The sequence below is a fragment of the Rhincodon typus genome, chromosome 27 (genome assembly GCF_021869965.1).
Source record: "Rhincodon typus isolate 14 chromosome 27, sRhiTyp1.1, whole genome shotgun sequence".
NCBI classification, from domain to species: domain Eukaryota; kingdom Metazoa; phylum Chordata; class Chondrichthyes; order Orectolobiformes; family Rhincodontidae; genus Rhincodon; species Rhincodon typus.
In genome coordinates this window covers 14,535,393-14,561,140 of record NC_063358.1, presented here as the reverse complement: position 1 = coordinate 14,561,140, position 25,748 = coordinate 14,535,393, and the positions used below count along the sequence as shown (strand labels likewise).

Sequence of the window (25,748 nt, the reverse complement as noted above, 5' to 3'; positions counted from 1 at the left end):
CTGGCATTTGTGTAGTGCAAGTGTTGCTTGCCACTTGTCTGCCCAAGCCTGGATAATGTCAGATCTTGCTGCATTTGAACATGGACTGCTTCAGTATCTGAAGAATGACAAATGGTTCTGCACATCGTACAATCATTAAACAACCCCACTTCTGACCTTACGACGGAGTAAAGGTCATGAAGAAGCAGCTGTAAATTGTTGGGCCCAGCATACTACCCAGGGGAATTCCTGCAGAGATCAGTCATCTCAGCTCCAGGACTGATCTCCAACAATCTCAACCATCTTCCAATGTTGAAGTTTGACTCCGATCATGGAGTCAGGGGGCAAACCTTCCATCAATTCCATTTTTGCTAGAGCTCTCCAATGCCACACTCAGTCGAACGTGGCCTTGATTTCAAGGCCTGTCACTCTCACTTCACCTGTCTGGGTGAATGATGTCTGTACTGTATAGATAAGAAATGATTAAGTAACTATTTTGTTTAAAAAACAAAAAAAAAGGGGAAGAATCCACATCAGTTGAAATACAAAACACTGGGAAATGTGATTGATTTAAACCACAGATAATTGTAATGCTGGAAAATGCAATTTCATCCCTAGCTCAGCAAAAGACGAGCCAAATTCTACACATTATACAAGTAGCTACTTGAAACATTCAACTCCAGGTTAGTATTCATTCAATCTAAATTCAGACAGCATTACCTTACAGCTGTTTTTTTGTGTAGAATTTTATTTTAAAATAAAGTAACAGTGAGCATTTTACATCTGCTCAACCTTCCACATGACATATCCAAGAGATAAACTGCCAAATTTAGAGATCAAATCCAGCCCATTCAGACAAGCTTCAGGAATTTAAGACTTGAATAAGTGTTAGAAAAAAAGCCATAAATACTAAAAAGAAATTTATTCTATATCCTCAATCATGAAAGTTTGCCCACCATCTACAAAGCACAAGTCAGGAGTGCAATAGAATACTCCCCACTTACCTGGATGAGTGTAGCCCCAACAACACTCAAGAAGCTTGACACCATCCAGGACAAAGCAGCCCACTTGAATGGCACTACATCCAAAAGCATCCACTCCTTCCACCACCATTCAGTACACATTGCTGCTACTATCTACAAAGACACACTGCAGAAATTCACCAAAGATCCTCAGACAGCACCTCCCAAATCCACAACCTCTTCCATCTAGAAGGACAAGGGCAGCAGATTTTTGAGAACACCACCACCTTCAAGCTCCTCATCATCCTGACTTAGAAATAGATCACAGTCCCTTCACTGTCACTGGATCAAAATCTTGGAACTCCCTCCCTAATGGTATCATGGGTTAACCTACAGCAGGAGGACTGCAGCGGTTCAAGGCGGCAACTCACCCCCATCTTCTCAAGGGCAACTAGGGACAGGCAATAAATGGTGGCCAGCCAGTGACTCCCACATCCCACAAAATGATTTTTTATAAAAATTGTCAGAGTATTCAAAACCACTACAGGGCAGAAGCAAGGCTGGGGGGGTGTGGAGTAGTGGTAGTGGTTGTGGTTACAACTTACAGACATCTATTTTAGTGTAGACAGTCCGCAAAGGCAGTTTCCATCTGTTTGACACACTGTTGGATTTGAACAGCAATTGAGGGATAATAAATAATATAATAAAGAGGTATACTCAGTAGATTGTAATGAGATATAAATTTGACCAAAATACAAAAGCAGCAACAGGTCCTATAATACCGAGTTCAGAATGTTCCTGTGTACCTTATATTGTAAATTGCATGCAAAACTGCAGTGTCAGTAAAGTCACTGGCAGTTTACCACCCCCGAATATCCAATTTCCCATAGGCGATTGGTAGCACTAAACACGCGCATTTGTCATAGAAGTTTAAAAAAAAATCTTTAAAAAGTATACAAAAGCACGCCAGAAAGCGATAGCAGACATATACTGGAAAGGAGCAAGAGCCAACAGAAAAAAAACATTTAATAGTGCGTTTTGAAGAGTATTATTCGATCAGATTAATAGAATTTGCCTAAAATTCCATTAAACGTCAATCGACGAAGAAAACAGAGGGTCCATTTGTGCGTCCTTGGACACTCTCAGGTAGGACAATGCAGTTTAACATCAAAAGGAGGACTTTAGGGCAGAAACATCCCACTTTCCTCTAATGAAAGAAGTGTAAACAAATGAAAATAATTGATATAATGTGACATCAAATCATACATAACTTTGTACACAAATAGTCTAATAAATGGCAAGCTCCATTAAAAGCTGGTCAATGAGTTGAGAGAGAGGTGATAGGGAGGTACTGTACTGATGAAAGGGGACGCCAACAGTGGAGAAAGCTGGGCCGAGGTCGAAGGGGATACAGTCTGCGAGAACACGGGAAACCCGCGCTTCCTAGGCCTAGGGTCCTGCCTGACAACGGCCACAACGTTAAATCTCCCGTTCACCCCGCAAGTCTAATGCTTACCGCTTTGCTTACCTCAGGTTCTAGCCAGCTTCCTATCGACAACCCGCCAATAAACCCGGGCTGAGATAATACCCCAAACCAAGGCCGGAAGCGATTCAGCCGTTACACTACCACGCAACCAACCCTCAATCCACCCAAATTTCCGCCCCTGGATATGCCTATTAGTTAGTCACACAAGCGGGACATGCCAATCAGACAGAGCGTGGCTTATTACTGGCCAGGTGTACTGCCAATCATTATGGAGAGGGCGGGTCCAATGATAATCAGGTTTGTTTGCACCGGGCACTGATTGCAGCAACGATTGCGATTCAAACAAACTGCCGGAAACCGTAATATATGGAATAGCAGGTAAACTGTCAGTGACTTTACTGACACTGCCGCTTTACATGCAATCACATTATAAAGTACACAGGTACATTCAGAACTCTTATGTTACAAGACCTGTTGCCGCTTCTGTATTTTGGTCACATTTATATCTCATTACAATCTTCTAAGTACACCTTTATCATGCTATATGTTATACCCAAATTGCTGTACTAATCAACAGTATGTCAAACAGATGGAAATTGCCTTTGTACACTGCGGTACCATAATAACTGATATTAATTTCGTGTCAAATTATGCGGCGAATGTAGAATAGAACAGTTTGCAATTGGTTTAAGTGCCCTAAGGAAGATAAACAAGATACATACATAATTCAGGAACAGAAATTGCTGGAAAAGCACAGAAGGTCTCGCAGCACCTATGGGGAGAATCAGAGTTAACGTAATAAAAACCGAGGAAGGGTCACCGGACCCGAAACGTTAACTATTTTTTCCTTCACAAATGCTGCCAGACCTGCTGAGCTTTTCCAGCAACTTTGCTTTTGTTGTGAATAGAGTTAACGTTTCGGGTCCGGTGACCCTCGTTCTGAACATACTTAATTAAGTTCGGAAGAAGTCATACTGGATTTGAAACATTAACTCTGTTTCTCTTTCCACAGATGCTTCAAGACACGCCGAGTTTCTGCAGCACTTTCTGTTTTTCATTATAGACAAAAGCCAATTGTTTCTACAACAATGGTCAGTGCTAACCCCACATCCATCTCTCCTCCTTTTTCAACCAGGTGTGGGACTGGACTACAGAGGACTGGCCAGAGGCACCAATAGGACATTGTTTCAGAGGGTTGAGATTGGTAGGCACATATTTCACCTCCCAGACATATACTCTGCCAGAATAGCGGTAGAATGGACACCACAGATGGAAAAAGAAAACAGGCCAAGCCAAAGAATATGTGGTAAAAGTAGATTTAAGGAGGACCTTCAAGAGCACAACATTACCTAGAGCAAAACAGAATGCAATAGATTGGGACTCATGGCAGAATCTTACTGCCCAGAGGAATTATATCTGAGTTTGACAAAGCACCTGAAAACTTAAACTTTTTGATTTGCTCCACAGATGCAGTTGATCTACTTAGTGTTCCCAAAATCGTCTTTTTAATTTCAAGGTTGAAAGATGGAGAGTGAGGGGTTAACTCCCTTGCTAATAATAGCTACTGAGGATGTTCTTAAGCAGCTGTGTCATGATGACAGCATATCACCTAACCTTGACCCAAGTGTATACAGTTCCAGGGATGTCCTGTCTTATCATCTCTTGTATATAATTTAATGAAGGTTTTTGATGTTCGTTGATGTCAATACCTCCTGTCAATAATCCAGACCTGGTCATATAACATAGAGGTATGTGATAACCATAGATAGTCATAGGGATATACAGCATGGAAACAGACCCTTCAGTCCAACTTGTTTACGCCGACCACATATCCTGTTTAAATCTAGACCAATTTGCCAGCATTTGGCCCATATCCTCTAAATCCTTCCTATTCATATACTCATCCAGATGCCTTTTGAATGTTGTAATCGTACCAGCCTCCACCACTTCGTCTAACATGCACCAATCCTGCATGAAAAAGTTGCCCCTTAGGCTCCTTTTATATCTTTCCCCTCTCACCTTAAACCAATATCCTGTAGTTTTGGACTGCCCCATCCCAGGAAAACATCTTGCCTGTTTACCCTATCCATGCTCCTCATGATTTTATAAACCTCTATAAGGTCACCCCTCAGCCTCTGACACTCCGGCGAAAATAACCCCAACCTATTCAGCCTTTCCCCATAGCTGAAACCCTCCAATCCTGGCAAGTTCCTTGCAAATCTTTTCTGAACCCTTTCTAGTTTCATAACATCCTTCCCATAGGAAGGAGACCAGAATTACATGCAATAATCCAAAAGTGGCCGAACCAATGTCCTGTACAGCTGCAATATGACCTCCCAACTCCTACACTCACTGCACTGATCAATAAAGGAAAGCATCCAAATGCCTTCTTCACTATCCTATCTACCTGTGACTCAACTTTCAAGGAATTATGAACTTTCACTCTAAGGCCTCTTTGTTCAGCAACACGCCCCAAGACCAAATCCACAGATCTGGCAGGAAGTGGCAAGTGAGAACTTGAAGAGAAACCCAGAGCTTGCATTGGTGAAAGATGAGGCCAGCCCAGCAATCTGACCACAGAGAGATAGAAAACTGAAGAGAAACTGAATAGCAGTGTAATGCACCAGACAAAAGACTTTAAGGCCAACTTTGTCACTGGACAACAGAAAAGGAAACACAACGGTAACAAAGCAGAGAAAAAGTCTGTCCTGGGGAAGCTAAAAAAAAAGTCAGCCACAGTGAGTAATAGGCCACAGTAGATTAAAGGTCTCCGCAGAAATGGAAAAACCAAAGCATATAGAAAGTCAATTTTCAAAAAGTAGGTAAAGTAACAGGACCCATACCATACCCAATGGTAGAGTTTTGCCCACCCAATATTACTGAAGTTTATAAGTGCCAGAAGAGAGGCCATTTCAGGAGAGGCAGTACAAAGAACTAAGAATAGATCATAGAGTTATACAGCATGGAAACAGACTCTTTGGTTCAACCAGTCCATGCCAACCATATTCCCAAACTAACCTGGACCCCTGCATGTGCTTGGCCCATATCCCCCTGAATATTTCTTCTTCATGTACTTATCCAAATGTCTTTTAAATGTTGTAACTGTACCCGAATCCACCACTTCCTCAGGAAGTTCATTCCACACAAGCACCACTCTCTGTGTGAAAAGGTTGCCAGTCATGACTTATTAAAATCTTTCTCCTCTCATCTTAAAAATGTGCTCCTAATCTTGAAATCCCCCACCCTAGGGAAAAGCCACCTGTAATTCACCTTATTTATACCCTTCATGATTTTATAAACCTCTATAAGGTCACCCCTCAAACTCTTACGCTCCAGTGAAAAAAGTCCCAGCCTGCCCAACCTCTCCTTATAACTCAAACCCTCCATGCCTGGCAACATCTTGGTAAATCTTTTCTGAACCATCTCCACTTAATAATATCCTTCCTATAACAAAGTGACCAGAACTGGACATAGTACTCCAGAAGCCTCACCAACATCCTGTACAACCTCAACATGATGTCCAAACTCCTATACTCAAAGGTCTAAGCAATGAAGGCAAGCATGCTAAATGCCTTTTTAATCCTACTCTGTCTACAGGTGATGCAAACTTCAAAGAATTATATATCTGAACCCCTAGGTCTCTCTGTCCTACAACACTATCCAAGATCACAATAGTCTGGATTTGAAAATGCTGTGGAATGGAATAAATTCTTCTTGGAAGACCTAACAGACTCACTACAGGATTTTGGCTCCCCTAATTCCATCAATTCTGTCAGATTCCATATTGTGGTTCAGGCTGAGAATTCTCATTCTAATCTTCATCCAAATCAGAGGGAAGAGGCAGATGTATGGGACAGAGTAATGGGTCAATGTAATGGGACAGAGCTCACTAATACTTTATATGTCATTCCAAATCTTTTTTATTAAGTACAAAAGGGGTTATTTAACTGAGAAAGTCAACATTCAGTTGTCTGAAAGCACAAGAAGGAGGCTTTGATTTTTAGAACTGTGAATTGAAGCATCCGTTAAGCTAGACCCTATGTGTGATAGAGAAAATAATTATCTCCCTAGCACGAGTTCTATAAAGGAGTGCTTTTGTGGTTAATGGGATTGTATTTAAACATATGTTTTGAACTCTTGAAACTTGTGTTATATAAAAATATTTTGGTTTATTTGGTTTTATTCTTCATTTCTTTTGCCTTAATAAATTTCTGTTTTATTGTTGAACTGAATCTGCAGCATTGTATGTTTGGTGTTTCAGTGAAAGCACCTCTTTAAAACCAAAAGAAAAATCCATCAAGCCAGATTTCAGGCTGGGATCTGACTTGTCCAGTAAATATCAGCTGGGATCATAACAATACAGATTTGCTAAGGAATGAATTTCTCTAGATTTCAACTAACTGTAAGGTGATAGTGAATAGATGGAATTTTGTTTTGCTTTGTGTTTTGAACCCTTTCAATCAGTTATATTTAAATAGCTTGAGTTTTTTTTTAAATTTGTGTCAATAAATTTGTTTTATTATTAAAACCAAATCTATAGCCTTGTATTTCAAACCTGAAAGGCTGAATGGATTACTCCTGCTCCTATTTTCAATGTTTCTAGGGTCAGCAGCAACAGATTACTGGAAAAGAAAATAACTGACTGTTTTCAGACTTGAGTTACTCTGCTGCACAGAGGTAGTGACAGGCCCTGCTTGTTCCTATCTGGAGACCTGTTTTTTTTTTAATTAATATATTTTTCTAATCAACCTGCAGAGATGTAATTACACATCTCTGGAGCAGATGGGACTCGAAACTGGGCCTGCTGGTCCTGCATAGGGACACTACCACTGTGCTTCAAGAGGGCCCCAATTGGAGACCTTCTACCTCTGTATCATTCACAGACACCACACACTAGTTGTTGATTTGAGTGTTGTTGTCTGGCAGAAACTCATCAAAAACCTTTTGCTGCTACATCTAACTCTACATACATACATGTACACACACACACACACACACACAGAGACATGCCATGCCATATTACATCTCGTTCCCATTGCTTGCAAAGCAAGTGTAAACACAACCCACAATATGTTCCAGTAACTTGTTTTTAAAGTGCAACAATTTCTTCCTCAGATAAAGGCAAATTACTACAGATACTGCAAATCTGAAACAAACAGAGAACACTGGAAAAGCTCAGCAGGTCTGGCAGCATCTGTGGAGAGAGAAACAGTTAACTTTTTGAGTCTGGTGTGACTCATCTTCATTATTCTTCTGAAGAAGTCATTCTGGATTTGAAATGTTAATCCTGTTTCTCTTTCTAGAGATGCTGCCAGACCTGACTCAACTATTCAAAAGCTCCCCAGAACAATCTCACATCCTCCATCTAAATAAATGTTAGTTAATCAAAATCTGTGTTGGACACATCTTAACTTGTACTGAGTTCCATTTCCTCATCAATCCTGTGTTCATTGACCTACACTGACATATGGTCTTGTAATGCCTTAATTTTCAAATTCTGATTTCTGGATTAAAATCCCTCAACATCCACTCCTCACTAACTCTGCAACCTCCCTCAGCTCTACAACCCGTCAAAATCCTTCTCCTACTTTAGTACTAGTCCATTAAAGATCCCCTTCACTCCAGCATTGATGACTACATCTTCAAATGTCCAGGGCCTAAGTTCTGGAATTACTTCCCATGCCTATTTGCCTTTTCCTTTTCTTTTAAGACTCTTTTGAAACCTAGTTTATTCCACAAAGCTTTTGGTTACCAGTCGTAATGTCTCCTCCTTTGACACATTGTAAGTTTCTGTCTGGTTGTGGTTGTGAAGAAACTTGGGATGTTTTACAAGATTAAAGGCCCAAAATAAATTAAAGCTGTTGTTATTAAAACTCTGCTCCAGGAGAAGATATTGATTTGACTGTATCCATAATTTTGAAGATAATAATCTGTTCTTTCCCTCACATTCATCTTTGCAACCCATCCTCTGCTAACACTGCAATTGGAGTCCGTATACTCCTATTCTTTGCTATAGTCTCAACACAGTTCTCAATGTGACACAAATAATAAGCCATTCAAGAAAAATGGAAGATATCTGAGGAAACTCGGTCAGTGCAGTTCTGCTAGGAATTTATTCACAATCTTGCAATACAGGCTTCCAATAGATGTGGCAGAGACATTCATAACTCAAGATGACCAAGAAAAAAATTACAAAGTCAAGAACCATTTTAAATGACAGAAAATATTACATCCTATGAAAACTTCCTAAATCACATAGTTTTAATTAACATCTTTATTAAAACAAATTGTGACATTGCAAATTGTTCATTCATCAAAGCAAAGCAAATTGTAACTATATTTTTAAAAAAGATCACTAATGCGGACAGTAATAATTTGTACAGGAAAGAGTAATTATGCAACTGGAAATCCAACAGCATTAATTAACCAGAGCAATACCAAGTAGAGTCCAGAATCAGAACCTTTTCTAAGAGAATACAAGAAGGGTAAGAAATTAAACAACTTGAGGGACAAGCACAACAGTAAGGAATTTTTTTGTAAAGTGTATCTCAATATAGCATTTCCGATTAAACTAAGATATAACTTGTACAGTTTCGCCCACTTCAATTGCCTGTAGTCTTGGCAGGTACTTGTAATCTTGGATGTGGGAAGGATTAGCTCCAATGTAATTTTCCAAATGTAAGTATCAGAACAAGAATGTTTTCAACTTGATCCTATATGACTAGATTATGATAGAATGTATTCTGTACGAGGTAAGCACTGCTTTGCATTTGAGGTTTTTGGAACAGAGTAGTCAACAATTTAAAGTGAAGGTCAAAAACTGACCACAGTCTTTCAATGCTCATCTCTCAAAGTACTTTGTCTCATTAGGGCAACAAATTTTATTTTTAATAATTTCAATATTGTTGCCACTGTTAACTGGTAAACTAATCAAAATATTTATAACCATATAAAAAGTCCTTCCTCCTGTTCATTGCAAGTTTACTGTTCACTATGCTTTTGTATTGAAACAAAAATACTAATTTTATGGCTAGAGATTCTTTCATAAAATTTGGATACTAATTAATTTTGCAACTGGGGAATTTTAGGAAAACCACCCTGAAATTTGATTCAACTGCTTGCACTGTGAAGTAGACCATCTGTTGGCATCTCCAGAATTCAAGCTCGTTCTCATTCAAACCAGCTAACATCTCATGTTTGAAAGATATTTCATTTGAATAAAAGTCCTTGACTAAAACAGGCTAACTTCATGACTAGGAGTGCATGCAGATCTATACATAAAGACAGCAAGTGTTTGTTTATTGTGAGCCATCTTCCAACTCAAGCATTCAAATCTGGCCTGCTGCCTCACATAATTGTATTGCCTCTTTGTCCCTACCCTTGTCACATAAGCTAATATGTCAGCCCACAGCTAGAAGCTCCAAATTTATTCCTCAATGACATATTTGATTTTGGGAGATGCATACCACTTTCATTTTGGCTACAATAGACTAATCGTTCTGGTATTCTTCCTGCAGGTCCAACTGCAAGCGAAAACTAATATCTATCCTAATCTTGTCAGAGGTTTCCAGCATTAAAACATGGAGCTCATCGCCCCTTCATCTGCCTTTCTCCATTGGTAACAATTTCAAGCCAACAGTCTAAATTTCCAGTACTCACTTTCTTACATAGTTCATTTGTAACAAAACATTGCAGCAGTAAACAGAAGTGGGGACAAAATTTACAGTCATCCTCAAAATGTTAATGGCTCTAAGGCAGCATTGGAGTCTAAGGTGAGAAGATTGTCTCTTTGGCAAAGCAGCTTTAATGGCCAATATATAACGTGATTGGATACACATGTCACAACAGCACCACAGAGCCACTTGGGCATGAATCAACAAGAAGAGATGGTGTAAACTAGCTAGACAGAAGATATTCTTCCCTTATGTATGTGATTTTACAATCAGCTTGCTCTGTCTATTAACATTAACAGACAATTCCAAAAACTAGCCAAATATTAATCACTTCAGAGGTGTTTATTAGTAGAATTTGAACTGTAAATTATTTATTGAGTTTCTAAGTCAATTTTCTGACACAGTGCTACTCAATGAGACGTATTTGTTATTGGTGGATCAGTACTTGGTGTAAATACATGTTTATTATTTCATTGAGCACGTTGTCAAATGTAGGTTGAGATATATGGAATTTGTGATCTAATATGTTTTTGGCTTTAATTATAAATATTTACAGATGTGCAGATTTTAAATTGTATACCCTATCTCGGGCTGTGAGCTAAAGCAATAACAACTAGGCATACTCCAATACTAATCTCCTATAACTAAAGGTCGAATATTCCTCTGGTCTTGAGAAATTCCAATCTGTGCACTTTTACAACTTACAAACTGCATGACTGATCCATGTGTGACTTCACACATCATTTCTGTCTTTCACAGGCGTTAGGTTAACAGTACTGTTCACGAGCCACATTGGAGTGTGAGAGGACTGTGGATGTGGATGTGGGCAGTTATAATGCCTGCCTCATTTCTCCAACATAGTATCCCAGCTTCCAATAATGTTTAAAGGCCCCCTAAATCTCATCCTTCAACTCCCTCACCCAACTCTCATGCCAGCACATGTCACCTCATACCTCCCATGCTAACTCAGCCACCCTCTACACTCACTCACCTGATATGTACAATTTACAGTCCTTAGATTCCATTCAATGTCAATGGAAAGTATTATGCAGTCTTTACGGAAGCAAAAAAACCTCACCATATATTAAAATCCCCATATCATTGACATTCGGGAAACAAACTGCATTCTGCGATATGAAATCAAAACTGTGTAATTCTTGCAATCCTGTTCACGTGTCAAAACAGCAGAAATCACATCAAAGGTTGTGATTCTTGAAGCAATAATTTATTCTCAGAAGAATGGAACATCTACGCTAAAATTCATTAGCACTTGAGCCGGAATATTGCATTGATAATTGCAATGGCTGTTCAAACAATAGCTTCTCATTGGGAACAAAAGAATTTGTTCACTTCAATTCCAACGCAATGCGTCTGTCAATCAAAATAAGGGAGCAGGTAGTTAGATCTTTTTGTCAAATGTCAAAGTGTAATAGAACATCTGATAACACAGGGTGACAGGACATCCAATAATGTTTTTCACAGCATTACTGTGCTTTCTTCATTGGAAAAGTATATAATGCACGTGAATAAATATACAATGGATCAATTTACTTTTAAAAGATATTTCTTTCTGATGAATAACTGCATGGAAACACATCTGCGTTACAATAGCATTTGGGGTGTGAAACCATGAATTTACCTTTCAGAAAGTTCCAGACTTCTCACAAAACTTTTTATTTTATTCACAACTCCCAAATCTGGAATGTTTTAAGTGGCTTGCTAAAGTGCTACACCACCAGATGAAAATGGTGTGTGGGGCAAAATCTAATACTCGTTCCTTATTTACCACCTTGTGGGGGGTGGCTTGGTGTGGCTGGGGGAGTGGGGTGATGGCTGGCAATCTCTAGGCAATGTCCTGACCCAGAAAAATGCCAGATAAAATTGTGCAGGGATAGCAACGCATAGCAAAGCTTCAGATTTCTTAGGAAAAAATTAAGTGTAGCTATTCCCACATGGACACCAGACTAAAACCTGGCGCTGAGTTTTCAGTTTCTATCATCCATCAATGTTACAGGTTGGTTACATGTGCAAGCAATTATCCTACGTAGTAAAATAATATCAACCATTTAATTTGAAATTGTTGGCAATGCAGATGTTGGTTTAGACATTCCTGAAGTTTTGGTTTGAGAAGGTGATGATGACCCATTTTCTTAAGTCACTATAGTCTTTGTGCTTTAGGTACCTTCCATGGCTCCCCATAGTTTTGCTGGAGAGGGAGTTCCACAATTTTGACCAAGTGTCAGTGAAGCAATGGTGACAAATTTCCAAGTCAGGATGACGTGTTTCTTTGGGAAGCAGATGGGGGAGGACTTGCATTTGGTGATGTTCACATGTGTCTCCTTGGTTTTCCTTCTACTTTACAGATTTGTAAAGTGATGTTGAAAGAGCCTTGGTGAGTTGCTGCAATGCAACTTGTAGATGATATGTCGTTGCCATGGTACATCCAATGATGGAGAGAGTGAATATTTCTGAAGATGGGTGGATGGCAATGAAGCAGTAGCAGAAATCCCAGCTGCCAGTGGTTGTTGGAGCCACTGACAATTGGCCCAGTTACAGTTCTATAGATCAAAACCCCCAGATGATGGTGGGGGTATCCAGAGATGGCAATAAATGTAACGACATTAAATTGTAAGGTGGTTAGATTCTCTCTTGCTGGAGACAGTCATTGCCTGCTACTTGTGCGGCGCAATGTTGTTTGCCACTTATTAGCTCAGCTTTAAAGTTTCCAGATCTTGCTGCATGTGGACACATGCTGCTTCATTATCTGAGGAGTTATATATGGGTCTAAACACTGTGGAATCATCAGTGAAATTCTGTCCTTATGTTGAACTGAAGATCATTAATAAAGCCATTGAAGATGGTTGAGTATTGGACACTGCCTTGAGGAACTACAGCAATAATTTTCTTTTGCTAAGATGATTTGCTTCCAACAATTACAATCACCATTCTTTGTGCAAGGCATGATTCCAGCCAGTGAAGAGATTTCCCTGCTTCACATTTACTTCAATTTTACTTGGGTTCCTTGATGCAACACAGTCAAATGCTGCCTTGTATTCAAGGATGGATACGAGTCACCCCTGGAATTCAGCTCTTTTGCCCATGTTTGGTTGGAGGCTTGAATACAATTTTAAGCAGAGTAGATCTAATGGAACCCAAATTGAACATCGGTGAGCGGGTCATTGGTGAGTAAGTGACACCAAACAGCTATGTCAACAATATCTTCAACTACTTTGCTGATAATTGAGAATAAACTGTTGGGACTGTAACTGGTTGAATTGTTATTTGTTCTTTATTTTGTGAACAGGATATTCGCAGGTGATTTTCTGCATAGTTAGGTCTGGTGTTGTAACTGTATTAAAACAGATTGTCTACAGCCAAGCATGAAGTCTTCAGTCTTGCAGCTGGATGTTGTCAGGCCCATGATCTTTGTTGTACTCACAGCACTCATCCATTTAATATTGTGTAGACTGAAATTAATTGGCTAAAAATGGCATCTTCAATGATGGAGACCTGAGTGGGAAATTGAGAGGGAACATCCAATCAACACATTCAGTTGAAGATGCATCAGCTGCCTTTTGCATTGGGATGCTGGTCTCGACTATTGTCCAGGTTGAAGGTGTTCATGGAGTCGCTTCTGTGTCACTAGCTATTAATATTTACAATTTGACGTGATAGGACTGTAGAACCTTGATCTGATCCATTGTTTCTGGGAACACTCAACTCTATCAATAGGATGCTTACCCATTGTTTACTTTGTTTGAAGCCCTGTATTATTGCTATACTAATTTGATACCTTGAATTTAAATATGTATGGTGATGAGTCTGTTATGCTGTCCTATCCTCACTAACCAAATGCGGTTAATGGTAATGGCAAGGTGAGAGATGTAGTGGAATACAGTTCTGCTGCTGCTGAAGGTCCTTGCATATCAGTTCAGTCACGATGAAAGTTCTTCAATTAAATTTGGCATTTTTGTGACTTGCTAAGATTGTTGCTCTTTTAAACAAGCATTGTTGCATTTATAATGCTCTCATTTCAGTTGTTTCATATCATAGAGTCCCTAACAGTGTGGAAGCAGGCCATTCAGCCCATCGAGTCCATACCGACCCTCTGAAGAGCATCCCACCCCTCTAGCCTATTCCTGTAACCCTGTATTTCTCACAGCTAATCCATCTAGCCTGCACACCCTGAACATTATAGGCAATTTTTCTTTTAAGCATGGCCAATCCACCTAAACTACACATCTTTGGACTGTGGCAGGAAACCGGAGCACCCAGAAGAAACCCACACAGACAAGGGAGAATATGCAAACTCCAATCAGACAATCACCAAAGGGTGAAATTGAACCCAGGTCCCTGGTGCTGTGAGGCAGCAGTGCTAACCACTGAGCCACTGTGCCACCCTGTTTAAATCCCCAGACATTCAGTCACAAGCCAGAGATGCAATAAATCCAGAGTTTTACACTTTCTGGACATGCAGCCACTTGCATGTACTGATAGCAGTTGGATACATAAGCATTCCCAAAGATACAATCCTTCTAGGTCCTGACACAATTTATATGCAATTGTCCAGAAAGCAGATATCAAATAATGGCCATGGGACAATTAGCTAAATGTTAAATGAATAAATATGGTACCATATTTCCATGTGAATAGAATCAATCCCTGACAGTCATGTGATCTGTTGGCAGGGAGCACGCAAGGATATTTAAGACCGTTAGATAGAGATGGGTGGTTTGGTTTTAAGCATAATGATTGGACAGTTTCTGTATGCACATGTAATGATATGACTTGATCTTTTGCTGGGTACTGTAAACTACATTATTACGAGGCATTTGTTCATTTATAATTGCATTTATGCCATGATCACTAAGGCCATGAGGCAAGGAATTCAAGCATCACTGAGCACATCTTTGAATAGTGATTTACTCAGCATCCGACTGAAATCTTTATGGTGCATTACTGCAAAAAACATGAACTACGATTCAATAAATCTAAACGCGTGGGAGGGAAAGGTAGTATAAAATAAGGAGAATAGCATGAACAACAGTGAGCTTTGACACACAATCAGATGTTTTGAATTTCCAAAATTTTTGAGAATGTTGCAGCCTAATCTCAGTCTGGCTATTATCTGATTAATTCTGTAATTTCCCAATATTATGCTCTTCATGACTCAGATATGATTTGTACTTAGACTATGCTCACAACCACAGTTCAAAAAGAAAGTATTGTTCTTTTGAAAAGTTAATTTTAAAGGAATAGGAAATACTCTTAAACAGAATTCAGAGTCGTTTGGTTGCTGTAAGATACTCTCCACAGAAACCAAGTCTGGCAAAGTTAAGTTACTACTCCAGAATTGTAAGGTAAAAGCTATTTCACATGGTAAAAAGCAGTTCCCCCTTAGTTTGTTTTCCTTATTTTTATCTCTCAAGTACTGCAATATTATCCCAAAGATTCAACAGTGAATTAACGCTCCTCTGAATTGCCACATCTTGAGGGAAGAACAGTCTCTGTGACTGTGCACATAACTTGGGCTTCCCTGGATCTTGCACTGCCCATGATAAGCTGCAAACAATGCTGAGTTACAGTGAGGTGGACGGCAGCTTTTTAAGTTCTCTGCGTTGAGCTAAAGTTGATGCCTTCACAGACTCCAGTTTTGGTGCTGGCGGGGAGCTGTTCAAGGCTGAGAAGGTGGCAGCCATTGCTCCCTGAGAAGAAAGCACAAAAAATCTTGTTAAAAAAACACCCCTTACATGAAGCAGATTTCCACACAAAATACATGAACTTTTACAGATTTAAAGTCAGTTGCCTCTTCACTGGGGCTAACTATACAGTTTTGAAAACACCTTGACTATTATGTCAAGGCTACTTCAGAAGCTACTGATACCCAGTTAATTGAAAGAATCGATGCCACTGTTTTAAGGAACGTACATACTTCTACCTCAGTGGGTAGAAATATCACAACACCTGACTGACACACATTGTATGTCAGCAAACAGCTCAAATGTTTGCTTTACTTTAGCAGCAGTGTTGTTGGATGCAGAGATCAAATTGGACATTGTGCGAAGGAAACTGTATCTCACAAACTTGATTCAGTTTTTTGAGGAAGTAACCAAAAAGACTGATGAGGACAGAGCAGGAGACATTGTTTGCTTGGACTTTAGTAAAGCCTTTGATAAGATTCTGTATGGTAGACTGATTAGTAAAGTTAAATCACATGGGATTCAGGGTGAGCTTGCCAATTGGATACAAAATTGGCTTGATGGTCGGAGACAGAGGGTTGTGGTGGAAGGTTGTTTATCAGACTAGTGGCCTGTGACCAGCGACGTTCCACTTTTGTCTGTCATTTACATAAGTCGTTGGGATGAGAATATAGGAAGCATGTTTAGTAAGTTTGACACCAAAATTGGACAGTGAAGAAGGTTATCCAAGATTAAAAAGAGATCTTGATCTATTCAGTGAATGGGCTGACAAATGGCAGATGGAGTTTAATTTGGATAAATGTGAGATATTGCATTTTGATAAAACAAACAAGGAAAGGACTTATACAATTAAAAGTAGGGCCCTGCGTAGTGCTGTAGAACCAGAGAGACCTAGGCATTCAGGTACATGATTCTTTGAAATTTGTGGCACAGGTAGACAGGGTGGTTAAGAGGGCATTAGCATGCTTGTCTTCATTGCTCAGACCCTTGAGTACAGGAGTTGGGATGTGGTTGAGGTTGTACAGGACATTTGCAAGGCCTCTTCTGGAGTACTCTGTCCAGTTCTGCTCGCGCTGTTATAGGAAGGATATTATTAAACTGGAGAGGGTTCAGAAAAGATTTAACAGTTTGGAGAGATTGAGTTATAAAAATTAGCTGGATAGGCTGGGACATTTTTCATTTGAGCATAGGAGGTTGAGGGGTGACGTTACAGAGGTTTGTAAAATCATGAGGGGTATAGACAGGGTGAATAGCAAAGGTCTTTTCCCCAAGGTGGAGGAGTTCAAAACAAGGGGGCATATTTTTAAGGTGAGAGGACAAAGATTTAAAAAAAGGAACTTGGGGCAACTGTTTTACGCAGCGAGTGATTTGTGTGTGGAATGAGGAAGTGGTGGATGCAGGTACAGTTACACTGTTTAAAAGACATTTGGATAAGTACATGATTAGGAAAGGTTTGGAGGGATATGGGCCAAATGAGGGCAGGTGGGACGCGTTTAGTTTGGGAACATGGTCAGCATGGACTAGATGGACCGAAGGGTTTGTTTCCATGCTGTATGACTCTATGACTCTACGGACAGTTCTGTGACATAAACTTACTAAATTGGCAGTAGCTGGCACCTCAAATTCTGCTCTAAATCATAGTAAAGCTACCAGAATAGGAGAAGATGCCCAGGGAACCCTAGAGGGTGTTGAGAGTATTATCAGTAAGCATATGTATTCACCGATTAAAAATAATTACGTGCCTTAATAAGATGGACATCCTGGCGGGTCAGCTGGCTTTGTGGAAGCTGATCTCGGTTTACAATCCACTGATGTTTCAAGACTTGCTTTGCTGTTAGACGTCGGTGTGGATCAACATGCAACATCTTGGAGACAAGGTCCTGTCAATTGGAAAGTTGTCATTAGGAATGAGTTTTATTTCTCATAATTAACATTAGAAACAAATACTAAGCAGTCTTCAATAAAAACAAATTGATGAATTTTAAGTGAAATATAATAACATGTGTTAAAAGTCTTCTACGAATGCAAGAATATTCAAGGTATCTTATTGAGGAATAATCAGAAAAAAATAGATGCTAAACCAAAAGAAAGAAATATTAAGAGGAGTGGCCAAAGGTTTATTGAGCAGTGGGTTTAAAATGAGCCAGTGAGGGAGAGAAGTATAGAGGGAGGTATTTAAAAGAAGGAATTGCAGCCAATGACACTTCGACAGCTGAAGGCACAACCATCAATTGTGGGATTAAAGGGAGGAATTTAGAAATCAGGAACAGAAAGTAATGTAGGACTGGAGAACATTATAGTTAGGGAGGCTGAATCCAAGAAAAGATTTTAAAATGATGATATGAAATTTAAAGGTGATATCTGAATAGAGAACAGAGTGGCAACAGAGTGCAGTGGATGAGCTCAAGTATACAGTGTGTAAAGAACAAGACTCCATTGAAACAGTTGAGTCAAGAGGAAAGATAACAAGGTATGGAGCGGGAGGAACACAGCAGGCCAGGCAGCATCACAGGAGCAGGAAAGCTGACGTTTCGGGTCTGGACCCTTCTTCAGAAATGGGGGAGGGGAAGGGGGCTCTGAAATAAATAGAGAGGGGGGGCAGTGATAGAAGGTGGATAGTGGAGCAGATAGGTGGGAGAGAAGACGGACAGGTCAAGGAGGGGGGGATGAGAGGGGGGCTGGTCTTGGGATGAGGTCGGGGGTGGGGAGATTTTGAAGCTTGTAAAGTCCACATTGATACTTTGTAGGGTTGTACGGTTCCAAGGCGGTATATGAGGCGTTGTTCCTCCAGTTTTTGGGTGGCATTGTTGTGACACTGGAGGAGGCCCAGGATGGACATGTCGTCCAGGGAGTGGGAGGGGGAATGAAATGGTTCGCGACTGGGAGGTGTTGTCGTTTGTCGTGAACCGAGCGTAGGTGCTCCACAAAACGGTCTCCGAGCCTCCGCTCGGTCTCCCCGATGTAGAGGAGGCTACATCGGGAACAGCGGATACAACAGAGCACATTAGCGGGTGTGCAGGTGAACATCTGTTTAATGTGGAAGGTTTTTTTGGGGCCTGGGATGGAGGTGAGGGGGGAGGTGTAGGGGCGGGTGTAGCACCTCCTGCAGTTGCAGGGAAAGGTGCCGGGGGTAGTGGGGAGTGTGGAGCAGACGAGGGAGTCAACCCCCATCCCAACTTCCTACCTACACTCACCTTTACTAGCTTCATCCCTGCCTCCTTGACCTGTCCGTCTTCTCTCGCACTATCTGCTCCACTATCCACCTTCTATCACCGCCCCCACCTCTCTATTTATTTCAGAGCCCCCTTCCCCTCCCCCATTTCTGAAGAAGGGTCCAGACCCGAAACATCAGCTTTCCTGCTCCTCTGATGCCTGCTGTGTTCCTCCAGCTCCATACCTTGTTATCTCAGACTCCAGCATCGGCAGTTCCTACTATCCCTGAGTGAGTCTGAAGGAATTTTTTGATGCATATGTCACTGTCAGGGCTGGAGGAATGCACTGTTACTCTAGTCCCACTACTCCACCAATCACAATGTAAAAATACTTTTTCCATTATCAAGATGAACAATTAAGTACCTTATCTATAATAAGTTTTCAACAATAAGATCCATCAACCAGGTGTCTCAATAAACACAATTGTTGGTTTATTATCAAACCAAAAGTACAAGACATTGGTAAGGCCACATTTGGAACACTGCATACAGTTCTGGTCACCCTGCTATAGGAAGGATGTTATTAAACTGGAAAGGATGCAAGAAAGATTTACAAGGATGATACCAAGACTGGAGGGGGTTGAAGTCTCAGGGGAGGCTGGACAGACTGGGACTTTTTTTCCCCTGGAGAGTAGGAGGCTGAGGCGTGACCTTATAGAAGTTTATACAATTATGAGGGGCATTAATAAAGTGAAAAGCAACAGCCTTTTCTTTCATGGTAGGGGAGTCCAAAACTAGGGGGCATAGGTTTAAGATGAGAGGGGCAAGACTTAAAAGAGACCTGAGGTACAACTTTTTCACACAGAGGGTTGTAATTATACAGAGCGTGCTGCCAGAGGAAGTGGTACAGGTGAGTGCAATTACATTTAAAAGACATTTGGACAGGTACATGGATAGGAAAGGTTTAGAGGGAAATGGGCCAAACGCAGGCAAATGAGGCTAGTTCTGTTTTGGATGAGTTGGGCTGAAGGGTCTGTTTCTGTGTTGTATGACTCTATGACCCAAAACTTATCAAATAAAGATTAGGTAATAATTCGTCAACATACACAGTCAGTAACAATCAAATATAAATACTTACCTTATTCACTCACCCACCCTCCCTCACTCCCTCAGGAAAAGAGGAACAAAAACAGACTTTCTCTGCAGAGATTGGTCTCCTGAAAGCACAAATGCATTGGACGATGGATTACTCTTGAAGTAAAAATGTTAAGGTGTGGAATATTCAAGAATCTCTGATGTTTTGGCTATGTGGTCAAGTCACTAAGCATGCACGATTGTCTCTGAAGTCTTGCAGACTGGATTTGCTTGAGAATTACAATCTTGGGATGTTCTTTCAAAAGAACAAATAGGCTTCACCCTGAACTCAACAAGATCTGAGAAAAAAACTCTCACACAACAAGTAGTTAGGGTATGGAATGTACTGTCTGGAAGTGTGGTGGAAGCAGTTTCAATCGAGGCATTCAAGAAGATACTGGATGATAGAAAGAACATGCAAAGGTACGAGGAGAAGTCAGGAGATTGGCAATAAGCAATCTGGTCACGATACATGAAGAAGGTTTTTCTATGATTTTGAATGATCTCCCTAAAGTCAGTATGACACAAGTAGTGATGGTGTTGTGGTATTGTTGCTGGACTAGTAATCCAGTGATCCAGATAATGTTGTGGTGATCTGGGTTTGAACCCCCGCCATGGCAAATGGCAAAATTTGAATTCAATTAAAGACTGGAATTAAAATACTAATGACCATAAAACTATTGATCATTGTAAAAATCTGACTGGTTCCCTCATGTCTATTTGCGAAAGAGAAACTGCATCCTAACCTGGTCCAGCTGACATATGAGTCCAGACTCATGACAATGTGGTTGACTTTTGATTACACTCTGAAAGAGGCCACTCAGTTGTACCAACGCTACAAAGAAAGGAATGAAACCAGACGGACCACCTGGCACAGACTAAGGCACTGAAAACATCAATGGCAATTTAAGCCCTGTCAAATCTGTAAAGTCCTCCTTACGTACATTTGGGAGACAGTGCCAAGATTGGGAGAGCTGCCTCTGGACAGGTCAAGCAACAGCCTAACATAGTCATATTCACAAAATCATACACTACAGGCACAAAGTCCCAGATAATGCCAACACCACCCCTGGACATGTCTTGTCCTACCAGCCCGACAGACCGAGCAAAGGTGGCAGCACAGTGGTATATAGTCAGGACTGAATTGCTCTGTAAGTCCCCATGAAGTCTCATGGCATCAAGTCTTACATGAAGAAGGAAACCTCCTTCTGGTAATCACATCCGACATTCTTCCTTGGCTGATTAATCAGTACATCTCGATGTTGAACACCATTTCAGGGACACAATGAGGGTGGCAAGGGCACAGAATAGGTGGGGTACTTCAAGGTCCATCACCAACAGTAGCTCAGCAGCAACAAACTGGTTTAGTCCTAAAGGATACAGCTGCTAGACTGGGTCAGCACTAGATTGGGAGGGAAAAAAACATTCTTGACCACATACTCACTAATTTGCCTCCCAATAGATAGGTTAAGTGAGTAGGCAAAGATCTGGTAAATGGAGTACAATGTGGAAATATGTGAAATTGTCCATTTTTGCAGAAAGAATGAAAAAGCATTATTGGTAGAAGTATGCAGAGCCCTGAGATGCAGAGAAATCTGTGTGTCCTACTGCATGAATTAAAGAATGCCAATCTGAAGGTACAGCAAGCTAATAGAATGAATAATTTCTGAAGAAGGGACCTGATCTGATACATCAGCTTTCCTGCTCCTCTGATGCTGCCTGGCCTGCTGTGTTCCTCCAGCTCTACACTGTGTTGTCTCTGACTCCAGCATCTGCAGTTCTTGCTATCTCTAATGGAATGTTATGTTTGATTGCAAGGGGAACTGAATGAAAGAGTAGAGAGGTTATGCTTCAGTTACTGGTGAGACTGCACCTGGAGTACTGTGACCAATACCGGTCACCTTACTTATGGAAGGATCTTGGTGTGTTAGATGCAGTTCAGAGAAGGTTTACTCAACTATTTTTTGGAATGAGCAGATTGTCTTATGAGGAAAGGCTAGATAGGCTAGGCCCTATCCTCTCAAAGTTAGATGAGTCAGTAGTGACTTAATTTGAAACATAAGGTCCTAAGTGGACTTGACCAAGTGGACGTTGAAAGCATGTTTCCTCTTGAGGTAGAATATAGAATGAGGGATCATAGTTTAATAGTTAGGGGGTGCCCATTTAAAACAGAGATGATGAAACATTTTTTCTCTCAGAGGTCTTTGGAATTCCCTTCCTCAACAGACAGTGGATGTAGATCTTTAAGTATTATCAAGGCAGAGGTAGATAGATTCTTGATTGCAAGGAATGAAAGATTATCAGAGATCTGAAGAGTCGTAGAGTTGAAGTTAAAATCAGATCAGTCATGATTTTATTGAGTGGTGTAATAGGCCTGCAGGACCAACTGGCCTTGTCTTGTTTCTTTGTCATATGGAGACAAAGTCCTTCACACTGAGAATACTCTCCATTGTGTTGGGTAACACTATCACCGTGCTAAATGGGACAGACTTCGAACAGTTCTAGCAACTCAAGATTGCATATCCATGAAGTATGTGGGCCATCAGCAGCAGTGGATTTGTACGCTGACACAATGTGAATATCAAACCATGGATCCAAATCTGATTCAACGAAGAGTGCAGGAATGCATACCAGGAGGCAGCACCAGACACATCTAAAAATGACGTTTCAACCCAGTGAAGCTACAAAACAGGACCATTTGCATGTCAAATAGCATAAGCAAGTGATAGATAGAGATAAATGATTCCACAGCCAACAGATTATTTCAGCTCAGCAATCTTTCCACATCCAGTCATGAATGGTGGTGGGTGGCACAGTGAGGAAAATGGCAAAAAAAAAAGTGAGGAAAACGGCAGGGGGATGGGACAAAATGGATTAATTCTGAGAAGGCAGCACAGTGCAATGGGCTTAATGGCACCCTTCACAGGTATAAGGTTTGTCAGATGAGTCAATAGTTGAATGAACTCTGTACTGCTGCTTCACAATGCCAGGGACCCAGGTTCAGTTCCATCCGGGGACAACTGTCTGTGTGGAGTTCGCACATTCTCCCCATGTCTCCGGGTGCTCTGGTTTTCTTCCACAAGCCAAGGATGAGCAGATTAGGTGGATTGGTCATTATAAATTGCCCACAGTGTCCTTGGATGTGTAAATTTGGTGGATTAGACATGAGAAATGCAGGGTTACAGGGAAAGGGTAGGGGGATGGGTCTGGTGGGATGCTCTTCAGAGGGGCGGTGTGGACTTGTTGCACTGAATGGCCTGTTTCCACACTATAGGGATCCTATGATTCTATGAATTAAACAACTCACTAAAGGAGGAGGCTCCACTAACATCCCTGTCATTCAGTTCAAAAACATCAGTTCAAAAGATAACGTTGAAGCATTTGCAACAATCTTCAGGAAGGAGTACTGAATGGATGATCCATCTCGGCCTCCTTCTGAGGTCCCCAGTATCAGAGATGTCAGTTTTCAACCAATTGATTTGCATTGGCCATGACAACATTCTGGTAATAGTACTGCAGATGTAAACTCAAAAATTTGCCCTAGCCAAACTGTTCTGGTCTGCTTTTCTGTATAGGACACACCTTCTAGATGCCAGTGTTGTAGGTAGACAACTCCAACCCAGCCAATTACTGCCCTATCAGTCTACTCCAGATCATCAGTAAAGCGATGGAAGGTATCATCAATAGTGCTATTAAGCAGCACTTGTTTAGAAATATCTTACTTGCCAATGCTCAGTTTGGTCTCTGTCAGGTCAGCTCATCTCCGACCTCATTCCAGCTTTAATTCAAAGAAGGATAAAAGGAGATCAATTCTAGAGGTAACAAGGTGTAAAGCTGGATGAACACAGCAGGCCAAGCAGCATCAGAGGAGCAAGAAAGCTGACGTTTTGGGTCCAGACTCTTCTTCAGAAATGGGGGAGGGGAAGGGGATTCTGAAATAAATAGGGAGAGAGGGTGAGGCAGATAGAAGATGGATAAAGGAGAAGATAGGTGGAGAGGAGATAGACAGGTCATAGAGGCGGGGCTGGAGCCAGTAAAGGTGAGTGTAGGTGGGGAGTTAGAGAAGGGATAGGTCAGTCCAGGGAGGACGGACAGGTCAAGGAGGCGGGATGAGGTTAGTCGGTAGGAGATGGGGGTGGGGCTTGAGGTAGGAGGTGGGGATAGATGGGAGGAAGGACAGGTTAGCGAGGTGGAGACGAGCTGGGCTGGTTTTGGGATGCGGTCGGGGGAGGGGAGATTTTGAAGCTTGTGAAGTCCACATTGATACCATTGGGCTGCAGGGTTCCCAAGCGAAATATGAGATGCTGTTCCTGCAACCTTCGGATGGCATCGTTGTGGCACTGCAGGAGGCCCAGGATGGACACGTCATCCAAGGAGTGGGAGGGGGATTTGAAAATGGTTTGCGACTGGGAGGTGCCGTCATTTGTTGCGAACCGAGCATAGGTGTTCCACAAAGCAGTCCCCAAGCCTCTGCTTGGTTTCCCCGATGTAGAGGACGCCACATCGGGAACAGCGGATACAGTATACCACATTAGCAGATGTGCAGGTGAACATCTGTTTGATGTGGAAGGTCTTCCCCATCTCCTACCTACCAGCCTCATCCCGCCTCCTGTCCGTCCTCCCTGGACTGACCTATCCCCTCCCTAACTCCCCACCTATACTCACCTTTACTGGCTCCAACCCTGCCTCTTTGACCTGTCTGTCTCCTCTACACCTATCTTGTCCTTTATCCATCTTCTATCCGCCTCCCCCTCTCTCCCTATTTATTTTAGAATCCCCTTCCCCTCCCCCATTTCTGAAGAAGGGTCTAGACCCGAAACGTCAGCTTTCCTGCTCGGCCTGCTGTGTTCATCCAGCTCTACACCTTGTTATCTCAGATTCTCCAGCATCGGCGGTTCCTACTACCTCTGTATCAATTCTAGAGGTGCAGTGAGAGAATGACTGCCCTGGAGATCAAAGCTGTTTTTGACAGTGCAGCATCAATGAACACTAGCAACAGTGGAGTTGTTGGGAATCAGAGGTAAAACTCTGTGCTGGTTGGAGTCCTACCTGGCTGAAACTCGGATGAATTTTTAAAAAATAGGAAGAGGAGGACAGATCTTGGGGACCGATAAGGTTAAAGTCCAGCAGCAGGAGTAACAGCAGTTGCAGGTGATAATTTAATTCTTATTATTTATTTTAATTATTACCATGCTGTAAAACACATACCTTATGCTTATTTATATGGTCGAAGCTACTAGCTTTCTTTAGTACTTAGCTTTAACCTGCTTACCAAAGATTTGTTGGATATATATTTCTGTTCTTGAATACCCAATGGCTTATTATTTCAGGGGGACACTGTAGAAGCCAGACCTCTTCATCAGACCAATTGGAAAAACAAAAGCTCCAATCCCACTCACACAGATCGTAGCAACTGGGCATGCAACAATATTCGCCAACAGGGTTGCATCTACTTTTCCAGTCATAAGTGTGGACAGAAGGAAAAGGTAGAACATAAAAAAGGAAACCATAACTTATGAAATTGTCTCTGGTGTTTTCACACCATACATCACTATCAACTGTTTGATCACAGTGCCTCAGAGGATCCAAAATGCAACTAAGAAAACAACAGAACACAACCTGAAAGAACTGCGGATGCTGTATATCAGAAACTGAGGAAGGGT

General features: G+C 41.3%; 2 protein-coding genes across 10 annotated transcripts in view; both read right to left on the bottom strand.

Moving 5' to 3' along the window:
• The window catches only part of cep85 (centrosomal protein 85), an 84,929-nt gene extending 82,338 nt beyond the window's left edge, over window positions 1-2,591 (bottom strand). For all 4 annotated transcript variants that reach the window (XM_048613026.1, XM_048613025.1, XM_048613024.1 and 1 more), the window contains exon 1: window positions 2,470-2,591. The gene's annotated coding sequence lies outside the window, so the exon portion shown is untranslated. The remainder of the gene's footprint in view (window positions 1-2,469) is intronic.
• A 5,930-nt stretch (window positions 2,592-8,521) lies between these two features.
• Window positions 8,522-25,748, bottom strand: part of LOC109926959 (ribosomal protein S6 kinase 2 alpha-like) — a 236,877-nt gene continuing 219,650 nt past the window's right edge. For all 6 annotated transcript variants that reach the window (XM_048613017.1, XM_048613018.1, XM_048613023.1 and 3 more), the window contains 2 exons: window positions 17,542-17,679; window positions 8,522-15,805 (listed from right to left, as the gene is read on the bottom strand). In XM_048613017.1, the coding sequence (XP_048468974.1) occupies window positions 15,680-15,805; window positions 17,542-17,679 (264 nt within the window). In that variant the 3' untranslated portion in view covers window positions 8,522-15,679. The remainder of the gene's footprint in view (window positions 15,806-17,541; window positions 17,680-25,748) is intronic.